Source organism: Acanthopagrus latus, chromosome 2 (genome assembly GCF_904848185.1).
Source record: "Acanthopagrus latus isolate v.2019 chromosome 2, fAcaLat1.1, whole genome shotgun sequence".
In the NCBI taxonomy this organism is placed as follows: domain Eukaryota; kingdom Metazoa; phylum Chordata; class Actinopteri; order Spariformes; family Sparidae; genus Acanthopagrus; species Acanthopagrus latus.
Window position 1 is genome coordinate 2,565,806 of NC_051040.1, and position 11,379 is coordinate 2,577,184.

Genomic DNA, 11,379 nt, shown 5'->3' on the forward strand with positions numbered 1-11,379 from the left:
TACACCCCCATAAAGCGGTGGTATCGTCCACTCCCCGGAAACACCGGCGACAGTCTAAACCCCGGTGAAGCCGATGTCGAACTGATTTGTCAGGCAGCCGCTAACTGTAAAAAGTAAGTGTTTGTAATATTTGAAGGGCTTTACTTGATGTTGATTATGTAAACAAGCAACTCGTCTATACTTTGTCTGAATTTGGTTCAGGTAGATTTGACAGGTCTTTGACATGTGTGTTGACAATATAGCTAACGTTAGCCGTGTAGCTCTGACACCCGCGGTGCTCCGCTAATGTTAGCTAGCAAACAAAAGAAGTCTCCCAGCAGCAAAGACTGAAAACCAGAATATTTTTAAACTAACAATGTTTGTTTTATGTTGTAATTAAAGTGTCTGTGGCTTTTAATCGACACGAAGTGCGAGTTCTGGTCGCGATTTTAAATATTAGTCATCCTAATCTCGTTAGCCTTCAGCTAGCGTCAACGGACGAGTCCTAAAGCTGTTTTTATTTAAAGACAACAGCTCACAACAGGAGCTAGAGCAGAGATTTATGTTCATTCTATACATGTAATGATTTGTTGGCTCAACCTGTCCATTTCTGCTGATTATTGTGGAAAATACGTCTCGATACAGTGGACCTATTTCCATAACGTTATTTGATTTTTAAGAAATATAAGAAATAAACAATTATTAATCGTATTAGTGTTTTAAACCATGTTTTTTTCTGAGTAATGCTGAGTCACTTAGGAGATGTTGGCGTGTATATTAATTAGCTACTAAGTGTGAGCACAGGAGAAAAATAGCCTGATGACGCAGTATTATTAAATAATTACATACAAACTAATGCTATATAGTTGATACAGTATTAGATAGTTTTAAACCATACCTTACCATAGTATTGTTACGTAACTCAGATAATTAAAAAGACGCTGACATTTGGTGAATTATGAGTCATGCTCATGACAGCGTTTGGCACACTACACTCAGCAAATGTCTGATTGAAAATGTCATCTAAGTCTGTTAAACCGCCTTCATATGGTGAAACTCTAAACACCAATTTTCATTATTCATTTTTAATCTCTACATGTCATATTGTAGTTGAATTTTAATTCTACTAATAAATTACTATAAAAAAAAGTTGTTGTTTTTTTAGGACACTTATATACTCCACATATATTTAGTCTCTCGTTCCTGGTTTTGGGTCATGTACCATAGTTCCACTGATGGGAGATTTTAATGCATTAAATGATAGTTTAGTGTAACAGTGTGCTCACAAGTGGCAACACTTTGGGGAAGACCATTTCCTTTTTCCAACCAGGTCCGCAAAGAAATGGTTCTCCCAGTTTTGAGCCTGACCTCAACAACCATCCAGCACCATTTGTGATGATCTGGAAAGCTGACTAAGATATTATCGGCCAGCATTAGTAGTCAGCCTCACAAATGTGGTGTTCAGTGACACACCAGTCCTCCATGAACAAACCCAGCCCCCCTTCTTCTTCAGGAGGCCACTGTTTTGGCACAGTGGGATTTTCACAATACAAACTCCATAAGGGCCAAATAAGGGTGTGTTCACAACAAAACGCAGTGCGCCATCATCTGGTAATAAGCTGCATCTGCTTATCACATTGATTGTAGCATTTATTCCAGGCAGATTATTTTGTGAAGTGAACTGTGTATATTTACTGTTCATCACATCACAATCACTGATAACAATTTGACTTTCAACTGGATGCTCTTAGGGCAATCAGTCATGACCACATTTTCCTAAAGGTTTTAATGAAAATATTGAAAAGTAATTAATGTCTATCATGTATGTTTAACTATCTCTGAGTACTAATGATATCTTTCTTGTGTTAATTGTGACGTGTTTACTTGTAAAAACAATCCAGGTTGTTTGGCAGACATCTGCACAGTATCAGAAACACTGGACAAGCTTGTGAGTAGTGTTAATTTTAAATGTAACTTTCACACAGCAATAATATGTCTACACTTTGCAGCACAATTTTGTCTCAGTCTTAATATCTCTCCATTGACTGGATTAAAGTTTATAAAAGTTTGTGTCTGGCTGTTTTCATGAAGTTGTGATTTATTTTATTCCAGAATCTCTTAGATTTGAATGGACAGGGCAGCCAGAAGTACACAGGTATGACCTGCTTCCTTCACACTTTATCCTGAACTAGATTAGTATTGTCATCTGGAGGTGTTATCTGAATACACCCTGCCAACATGTGATTTTAAAAGAAGTTCTTCTTCTGTAGCCCAGCTAGTGAAGCCCACTAAAGGTTCAGTGATGCCTGTGGTGAAGAAGAAGAGGAAGCTCCCTAATGCAGATGATAATGAGCACAAGTGTAAAATCACAAGGTAAACACAGACACATTCACTCACACGACAACCAGAAAGGACACACATACAAAGTTATCTCCCAGCAGTGTATGAAATGTCTGCAGTCTTCATTGCTTGTGAACCTTGATTCTCCATCAGACATTTTTTCAGCATGTCTGAAAGCCAGTATTACTGAGTTTAGTCGTGGGGATGTTTTGTAGCGTGTTTGTCAAACCTCTGATGAGTTAGAGACTAAAGGTTACCACTGGCTGAACCCTGCAGTAGCCAGAAAAAGGACTGGGAGGGTTGTCTTTCACCTGGCAGGAGGTGCGTGTGTGTGCGTGCGCTTCTGTGTTTGTGTGTGTGGATGCGTGCGTGTGTGTTCTGCTCACTTGGGAACTCAGCACATACTTGTCCTCTTAATCAGCGCTGCTTCAGGAGGAGAAGCAGGGCTTTAATGCTGTTTGGGTTGCATGTGATTAAGTGTGAGTGTGTTTCATGTTCAGAAGTGTGTCGTGACCATGTGAGAAATATTAAAGTTAAAGGATAAGTTTACCATTAAAATGAAAATTCAGTCATCTTCTCCTCACCCTCAGGTCAGGTCAATTTTCAGTGTTTGCCACAGAATCAAACTTATCAAAATTTAATTTGGCTGTCCAGCTGGGGTGCCGTAGAGCATGCACACTCGAGACTTCTGCAGACCGAGTTGGCTTACTTCCGGTTTGCCGCAGAGCTCACTTGGATGGCGATCGTCTGATGTGAATCAGCTTCGACTCTCCAAATTTTATTGGACCGACTTGGCCAATTTCTGACAGTGAAACGTGTCATTTTGCGGTGTTGTGAGGCTTTTATTATGGTTTTACAGACATGCCTTTCACAATGTTGCTTTTGGGGAAAATACTCCAGTGCATCATGTGGCGATGTAAGTACACAGCTTGGCCACACCTGGTGATGAGGCCAGCCGTCTCCTTTGCAGAGGAAGTTGTGGACAAGCCATCTGCGTTAAATAGTCCTCCTCTTCTAAGTTGCTTTTACTGGGGTACTAAAATGCAAAAAGCACTATATCGGATAACATAACATAATGCTATTCATTGACGGTGCACTGTTGTGAGTGAGAACGGGATGCACAGCTCCAAAAATAATTTAAAAAAAAAAATCTATGTGGCAGACAATGTTGATAATGTTGCAGACCACCACAAATACATTAACTTGTGGGAAACACTGATTTTCATAGTACACATTGTGACGTCCCCAGGTCCTTATGTCACTTAAAAGAATGAATATTTCTAATCATTGTATTATGAGTTTATTGACTGTTATGTAATCCTTAAACCTGTGATCTGCATTGTAGTTTCACCAGAACTCAGATACGTGGGGCCAGGCCGATCTCTGAGAAGCTGTTCTCCAATAAGAAGTGCCTGGCCTGGTTCCACGAGTATGCCGGCCCCGACAAAGTGGTTGGTCCAGAGGCCATGGAGAAGTTCTGTGAAGACATTGGTGTGGAACCAGAGAATGTGAGTCTCTCCTGGATTTATCTAACAGCTAGTTTTTCTGCTCTACTTCCCTTCATTTCCACTGCCACAGAAAGACTGTGGCCTTTTTTACAGTCCAAGAAAACATTCTGGAGAGAGTACACAGTTTTCTGTTTACATCCACTAATGTCTTTTAAACAAACGCATTTCCTTTCTTTCTTGCAGATTATCATGTTAGTTATAGCCTGGCATCTAGAAGCAGCAAATATGGGATTCTTCACAAAAGACGAGTGGCTCAGGGGAATGACGTTATTACAGTAAGAAAACTTCAGTTTTTTCAGTTTGTTGTTGCTCAAGATGGAATTTACAAATCAGACTTTGTTTGTTCTCATCATCTTGATTAGTTTATGAACATATGAATGTACCACAGTCTTGGTATGCAGACAAAAGCTTTATTTACCTCTTGTACTTCAACACTCGAGCATCTTTTGTTCTAAGTAGACCTGTAAGAAAAACAGTTTGGCATGTTGTCTTTTAACTACTTGCAGGTGTGACTGCACAGAGAGGTTACAGAGCAAACTGGATTACCTGCGCAATCAGCTCAATGACTCTGTGGTCTTCAAAAACATCTACAGATATGCCTTCGACTTCTCCAGAGTGAGTGTGTTTTGTTTGGGTATTTTATTTGTGTTGAGTAACTAAACACCCACTGCGGTTTAACTTCTAACTTTCCAGCAGTTATGAGTTGAGATTTTAATAGAGGGAATGTGCAGCCTTGTTTTGCAACAGTCCGATTAAATTACCTTAGAGCTGTGTGGAAAAATGACCATCAGCAGAGTAACAGACTCAACAGTTATGTCACCTCCTGCTCACCGTTGTCTTTGTGTCTTTTGTTGTCTTTGTTTGATCAGGATAAGGACCAGAGGAGTTTGGACATGGACACGGCTAAATCCATGCTGGCCCTGCTGCTTGGGAGAACTTGGCCTCTCTTTCCCGTCTTCCAACAGTTCCTGGAGGTAAATCCCTTGGTCTCATGTGGTTGTATGGACAGGCTAGTGAAAAGTGCTTTGCAATTATTAATGTTGTGTAAGCACTTAAGTTGGTCTTACAGATCACTAACACATTTTTATCTAAAGGCAAAACAAGTGTACAAATGCCTGTCCATGTTTTTCTCCTCGACCCCTCACTCCTCTCCTCTTGTCTCTCTCACAGCAGTCAAAGTACAAGGGGATGAACAAGGACCAGTGGTATAACGTCCTGGAGTTCAGCAGGACCATCAACACAGACCTCAGTAACTACGATGAAGACGGAGCTTGTGAGTAAACAAGTAGCTTTCGATCAGTATTTCCCAATGCCGACGATAACGTCCTCAAATGTCAAGATATTCAGTTCAGTGTCATAGAGGAGGAAGGAAACAAGAAAATAGTCACTTTTAAGAAGCTGGAATCAGAATTTTTTTGTAGTTCGTTGTGGCTTCTTCCACAGGTGGATACAGAGAGAAAAGCTCAGGATGTTGCTTCTCATTGAGCAGAGTAAAGGGTTATATGACACTGGATGACGCAACACAGCTAATATGAAAGCTTCCTCCATTTAGACTCTGGTCTCTGTGTTCCCTCTGAGGGTCATCACTGCCACTTACCTTTTGTAAGAATTATTTTAAAAGATACAAGTGTTGAAACACAAATAAGTTACCACAATTGATTGTCCAAGTCTATAGATTATAAAGCAATCAATGGTATAATTTTCCAAAATAAATCAGCAGACGTGGAAACGCTGACCCACTTTCATATTTGGAGACATGTTCATTGTGTTAAAGTGCTGTGAGAATAAATACATGTATTTATAGTGAATAATTGATAAACTGTCACTTACAAATGGGGGGAAAGACAGATCACTATTTATGTGAAAATGATTAATTGATTAATTGTTTAACTTTTAGAGTAACTGTTGTTTTTTTTTTTGTATCAGGATGAGGGATGCAGGATATTGATAGTCATCTGTATCAGCTGGTTAAGGCTTTAAAATGAAGTATCAGCAGCCCAAAATGAACATGTTTGCCACATTAACAGATTAATAAACTGGCTCTTTATGAGTACAAACTGCTGGTAACCAGTTTTCTTAATTTGCTGAGTGAATATGTACATTTGAAGAGCATTATTGTTGTAAATGCCATCACAATAAGATTAGGCATGCTATGTTAATTCCACCTCAGGAGAGACTTGATGAGCTTTTGCAATTAGATGGAAAATATTGACTCTAATCAGGATCCAATTTTCTAACACAGGACTAATTGAGTTACTGTAGTCAAGTGTATTAATATTATTTCTGTCCCTGTGGTTTTGTTTGCAGGGCCAGTGCTGCTAGACGAGTTTGTGGAATGGCAGAAAACTTGGTCAGCATCGTAGCAGACGACATCACAACACCAAAAAGGAGAAGGAGGGAGAGAAAAGTGAAGCCACAGACACAGGAGGAATCTCTTTATCGTTTCATGAAAAGGAAAAAACTGCAGTTTCACATCCAACCGACTCAATAATAAACTACAGAATCATCCTTGCGGACTCTTTGAACACCCACATCCCTTCAGAGATTGTCTCTGTACATCATCAGCCAACTGTGGTCAGGAGGCCTTTCTCTCACCGAGTCGAGTTTTTATTGTGTTAATTTGGAGAAAATGATTTGGAGGAAGAGTTCTTAAAATAAGAAAACAAACAAAAAAAAAAGAACTGAGAGAAGAGCTGTGGAATTTATGTTTTCTTGATAATAATTTTTTCCCATTTTGTGTCTTGTTTGTAGATGTTTTCACAGTAATAAAAAGGAAATAAAAGTATGACAGGCTGCTTCTGATTTGTACAGCTTCTGTTTCTTCGAAGAAACACTTTTATACAACAGGAACTTGTTCCAAAGTTTTTGTCAGGTGGATTGTCCCTTTTTAAACTCCTGACTTTTTCCCCCCTCAACAGTGCGTCATATCTCCATGTGGAAGTGTGTCCTCTCCTCCCTTCCTGTCTCTTCTGTGTCCAGCGGCCCAGCTGATGCAGCAGTCATGATGGCGCTGAGGCGTGTCAGAGAGAGGGAGCGCTGTTTGAGCCGGGGGGCGGGGCCTGGCTCGTTAGGGGTGGGGTCTGGAAGGTGGCAGTATCGCTGCCCATCGTCGTCATACTGGTACAGGCGGATGACGCGGCTGCGACGGCTCGGGCGGGGAGGGGAGGTCGCTGGTTCTGGGTCTTCCTGTTTGTCACTTCCTGTCTCTCCATCTTCCTCTTTCCTCTTCCCCTCCTCTTCTTCCCTGTCCTCATCGCTCCCTTTCTCCACCACCTCTTCACCTCCTCTGCTCCACTCTCCATCCTTGTTTTTATTCTGCTGCTCTCCTTCCTCCTCCACCTCTTTCTCTTTTGTTATTTCCTCCCTGCTCTCTCCATTTTCCATCTCTCCTTCCTCACTGCTCTCTTCGTCATCTGTTTCGGTGTGACTCCCTCCACCTTCTCCTCTTTCCTCCTCCTCTACAACACTTCCATTATTCCTCTCCTCCAGACTTCCTCCTGCCACCTCCACCTTTTCCCTCTCCTCCTCCTGTTTGTAGTCACATCCCTCCAGATAGGTGGTGGTTTCCTGCTCCTCCCGTCGTTTGTCCCTAAAGCTTCTCTGAGGTTTTGGAGGTGGAGGTGAGTTTGTTGATGAAATCTCCACTTGTTCCATCTCAAAGGTCTGGTTGTCGTACATGGCCGGCGGGGTTGTCATGGTGACGGTGGGAGCATGGTCTGGTGTGTCAGCTCGGGATCGTCGTTTCCATGGTGACGGCATCTTTGTGGTGACTGCCCCTAAACACCTGAGAGGAAAGACCAAAAGTAAGTTAAGAGGGAGCATTTTTCTTACTTAGATATTAATTTATCATTTCATGTGCAATGCAAGCTGAAAATAGCCTCAATTTTTCCAGTGACTGGCAAATATTTCACTTAATTTAAGCGATAAGCTAACAGGTTTATTTAACCTCCATCCACGTTCTCTTCATATTATCCATCAATTACCTCCAAAGTACACAGAATGGCTTGAGCATTCACAGACAGAGCTTTTGCAGCATGATTTTGCACAAATGTTTTGGGGAATCTGATCCCAGTATGAATCAATATTTGTGTGTGAGGTCCCTGAATGCACCTGAGAACATGCGTCCTGCTCAGAGCTCCAGCGCTGAAGCCAAACACAAATGTCAGCAGCACTGAAGCTGCCACAGCTCCTGCAAACTGCCCGTCTGAGATGCCTTCCTGCCTCTCTGCCTCAGACCCGACATCCCTCCTGAACCTGAACGCACCACAGCTGCTGTGCTGCTCATATTTGCTGTATTCCTTATTGTCATGACTGACGTGGAGCTGGTAGGGCCACAGCGTTGTTCCCTCTGTGTGCCGCAGGAGGCAGTAATACAGGCCACTGTGGAGAGTGCTGGTGTTGTGGAGAACCAGGCTCCCGTCATGGTGCATAAAGACAGGGTCCAATTTACTGTGGGAACCAGGACTCTGGAGGTCTCCAAAGGGGGTGTGCCAGTACTGGACCACACCTGCACATGAAAGGAGAAGCAGCTACAGGTGAGGAGTTAGATTCTGATTCTGACAAATACTGAAATAAAGGATAAGTCTGGTGATGTTTTTCTTGCTGTAATAAATCTCATAGAAATACAGATAAAGCTGGATAAAGTGGAGGTGTGTTGCTCTTCTTTACTGACCTGCGTTCTCTCTGTCTCCACAGTTTAAAGTCAGCTCTAACTCTGGATGACCTTTGACCCTGCAGGTTGGTGTAACGGTAAAAGCTGCTCTCTCTGGATTGGCTGAGGCGGCCAGAAATGCCGTGAGCATTAACCACCTGGTTAACATTTTAAACCTGCACAGGAAATAAGAGTCAGATGAGTTTTTATGGTTCAAGAGCAGTAAATGACAATAGTCAGTGTCACTTTGCAGGGTTGCAGGTGACATCAGGAAAAAATGAACTTGTGTTTGAACCTGCTGTGATCGATTCTCTAACATAAACAGTTAACACATTAGAATAAACAAATGCCATCTTTGGTTTGTTTTTGGGTTTTGTACATGAAGTTTACCCAAAAAAGAACATTCAGTCCTTCTCTCCTCACCCCTGTGTTCATGGATTTATCAAAGTCAGGTGAAGTTTTGTGGTCAATCAAACATTGATGGATTTCAGCATTTTTCTCCTAAGCAACTGAAGTAGCAGGAGACCTGTTTTAAAACATAAAAAACAAACCCATAGAAATGGTTCTGTACAGCATAATCCAAGTCTCCAGAGGCCCAGGGATCCCAAACTGATTTCCTGTGAAGCTCTAGGAAAGATTTGTGAACTACTAAACTTCACCTGCCTTGCCACTGAATTTTAATTTTCAGATGAACTTTACCTTTAAGAAAATTTTGATATGTTCCAATTTCTGTTCCTTTAGCCGCCCTCAAGTAGCCAAAAAATGTTGTCCACTGTTACATGACTGGGACTTTATATAAAATGTATGTAAAAAATGTCAAATTAACTTAACTTTCCATTGTTTGAAAATATTAAGCAAAGTTTGTGTTTCGGTAAATCTCAGTTTCATTGTGTAGTCTGTCTGACTCGATATCTACCTGTGTCAGCTTGTAGAAATCCTTCTGAATGCAGTCGTGACTTCCTTTGAGTGTGTGAACACATCGTCTGATGTTGTGTGACAGTCTCCTCTGGTAAAGTGTAAAGTGCAGTTTCTCACATGACACTGTGGATGTCTTCTCCTCTAATGATGTTAAAGATTAATAGCATCACAGTGACCGTGGCATTGTTTCATAAAGCCACCTGCTCTCTGTACAACAGCTTGAGAACTTAAGAGTAAGTGAAACCCCATGTTCAGTAAAGCCTGCGGAGCACTGACAGCTTGATCACATCATAAATATGCTGCTCTCCTTGTCTGTTAAAGCTCGAATATTAATCTATGTGTCCTAGCTGACAACCATGTGGGGACTGCTAAAATGATCAGTCTCATACATCACATAGACTGGATGGTAGAAGTGGACATCACCACCATGACGAGTCTGGTCACAACTGATTCAAGTCCTCTTTACTCAGTGTTTGGGATTTAGTGGCATTACAAACCACTGAGCCACCAGCTGAAGCCTGACAACAACCCATACATTTGAATCAGGTCTGCTGGAGCAGCAAAACATCTAACATATGCCTGACAGAGGGTCCCACTGAAACACTGGTTTAGCAAGATGGTTCACTGGTCTTTAATTCAACATTTTGCAGCCTAGATGAGTTATTCCTGTATTTCCCACAGAGCCCACCAGAGGACAGTAGTGTACGACTAACATGCTGAGGACATGCTTTTACAACCTGTTTCAGTAAATTCCTTCCATGTTATAAAATGTTAAGGGTGTTCCTTTATTTACAGGATTACAGTGAAACCCTAATATGCTGTATTTTCTGTATTTTGCCAATTTCTTTAGAGTGAAGTCTACTTTTAATGCGACATTAATATATGTCTGTGGTATTCATAGTTAAACTCTTCAGAGGTGTTGTTCAAAGCATTTCAGTTAAACTGGTATTCTACAGCACTGAGCAGGTCACAGTGCATTAAACAGCATGTCATTTGGAAAAATTTCACAGTGGTTGTGTGAACGCCCAGAGAGGCCAAATCAACTGTTGACCAAGTTTGCTGACACACAATGATTTTGTGAGTTCTCAGTTACACTCAGTTTATTTAAAGGCACAGACACGATAAAAAAAAATATGAACATAAATGAACGTAAATACATCAACCAAGAAAAGGTAGAAGCAGGCATTTAAATCAGGATACACATGAAGAGATGACAGAAAGTGAAAGAAATTATGTTGTGCTGATTTGAATAAAGTGAATCAGAGATGGAAACTTTTATTTAACACATTATTTCTCCTTTTCAACACATTGTGCCTACATTACCCATAATGTGACATCACTAAAGGCAAAAGGCTCTATGCAACTATTTCATGTCATAGTACTCCTCAAGACCTGTTAACCCACTCTACTGTGTACAAGTGGTGTATTTACTGTAGTTACTTGGGCACTGGGAAGTAAAAATATGATTTTTTAAAAAAGGAGAATGAAAAAGGAAACAAAAAAGAAATAACACAATAACAAACATGTCCCTACCAGACAACTTTATACATATGTATGTATAAAGTTGACAACTTTATACATATATGACAACTTTATACATACAGTATATGCATAAAGTTGTCTGGCAGGGGCGTTTTTTAAGTCGCCCTTAGACAACTTAAAATATAGAAAATATTTTTTTCATGTCATTTATCTGTCTTTTTTCAAATTAAGGAAGAATTCAGCGACATGATATTTACATATAAGCTGTAGTATTCTGTTATAATGATGATATTACTGACCCGAGATGTTGTGTTTCTGTTTTTTTATGATAAACAGGCGGGCATAACAACACAGCAAGATGCGTTCAAAGCTGTAGGAATGGTCAGTGTCAAGTTCTCAATCTAGATCAATTGTTGTTTACACGTTAATTATTTTCTGAGAATTACTGAGCAGGTGTAACATCGTACGGGTTAACGATAAAACTATTGATTCTTTCAGGGT

General features: G+C 40.7%; 2 protein-coding genes across 3 annotated transcripts; one reads left to right on the forward strand and one right to left on the reverse strand.

Annotated features, from left to right (window-relative positions):
- Nucleotide 1: 1 nt before the first annotated feature.
- dcun1d5 (DCN1, defective in cullin neddylation 1, domain containing 5 (S. cerevisiae)) lies at nt 2–6,612 on the forward strand. Its single transcript, XM_037086945.1, has 10 exons — nt 2–113; nt 1,881–1,927; nt 2,092–2,134; nt 2,250–2,352; nt 3,665–3,827; nt 4,011–4,102; nt 4,334–4,442; nt 4,697–4,801; nt 4,998–5,100; nt 6,135–6,612. Exons 4-10 carry the CDS (start codon nt 2,282–2,284, stop codon nt 6,188–6,190), a joined length of 699 nt encoding a protein of 232 aa, XP_036942840.1. The 5' UTR covers nt 2–113; nt 1,881–1,927; nt 2,092–2,134; nt 2,250–2,281; the 3' UTR covers nt 6,191–6,612.
- LOC119012776 (GRB10-interacting GYF protein 2) lies at nt 6,228–11,172 on the reverse strand. 2 transcript variants are annotated; one of them, XM_037086931.1, is made up of 4 exons: nt 9,395–11,172; nt 8,500–8,654; nt 7,938–8,334; nt 6,228–7,611 (listed from the first exon to the last, which is right to left on the reverse strand). In XM_037086931.1, exons 2-4 carry the CDS (start codon nt 8,645–8,647, stop codon nt 6,750–6,752), a joined length of 1,407 nt encoding a protein of 468 aa, XP_036942826.1. In that variant the 5' UTR covers nt 8,648–8,654; nt 9,395–11,172; the 3' UTR covers nt 6,228–6,749. The 2 variants fall into 2 exon arrangements, with proteins under 2 accessions (XP_036942826.1, XP_036942818.1); XM_037086923.1 differs by lacking the exon at nt 9,395–11,172 and having other exon boundaries at nt 8,500–8,827.
- Nucleotides 11,173–11,379: the final 207 nt, after the last annotated feature.

Bases quoted from the DNA above. Each gene is read 5' to 3' on its own strand.
- dcun1d5 (XM_037086945.1), top strand. From the start codon at position 2,282: ATGCCTGTGGTGAAGAAGAAGAGGAAGCTCCCTAATGCAGATGATAAT. The intron at 4,103-4,333 runs GTAAGAAAACTT...AACTACTTGCAG, and splicing joins AGGGGAATGACGTTATTACA to GTGTGACTGCACAGAGAGGT. The intron at 4,443-4,696 runs GTGAGTGTGTTT...TTGTTTGATCAG, and splicing joins ATGCCTTCGACTTCTCCAGA to GATAAGGACCAGAGGAGTTT.
- LOC119012776 (XM_037086923.1), bottom strand. From the start codon at position 8,797: ATGTTAGAGAATCGATCACAGCAGGTTCAAACACAAGTTCATTTTTTC. The intron at 8,335-8,499 runs GTCAGTAAAGAA...TTTCATGTGCAG, and splicing joins TGGAGACAGAGAGAACGCAG to GTGTGGTCCAGTACTGGCAC. The intron at 7,612-7,937 runs GTGCATTCAGGG...CTTTCCTCTCAG, and splicing joins AGCAGGACGCATGTTCTCAG to GTGTTTAGGGGCAGTCACCA.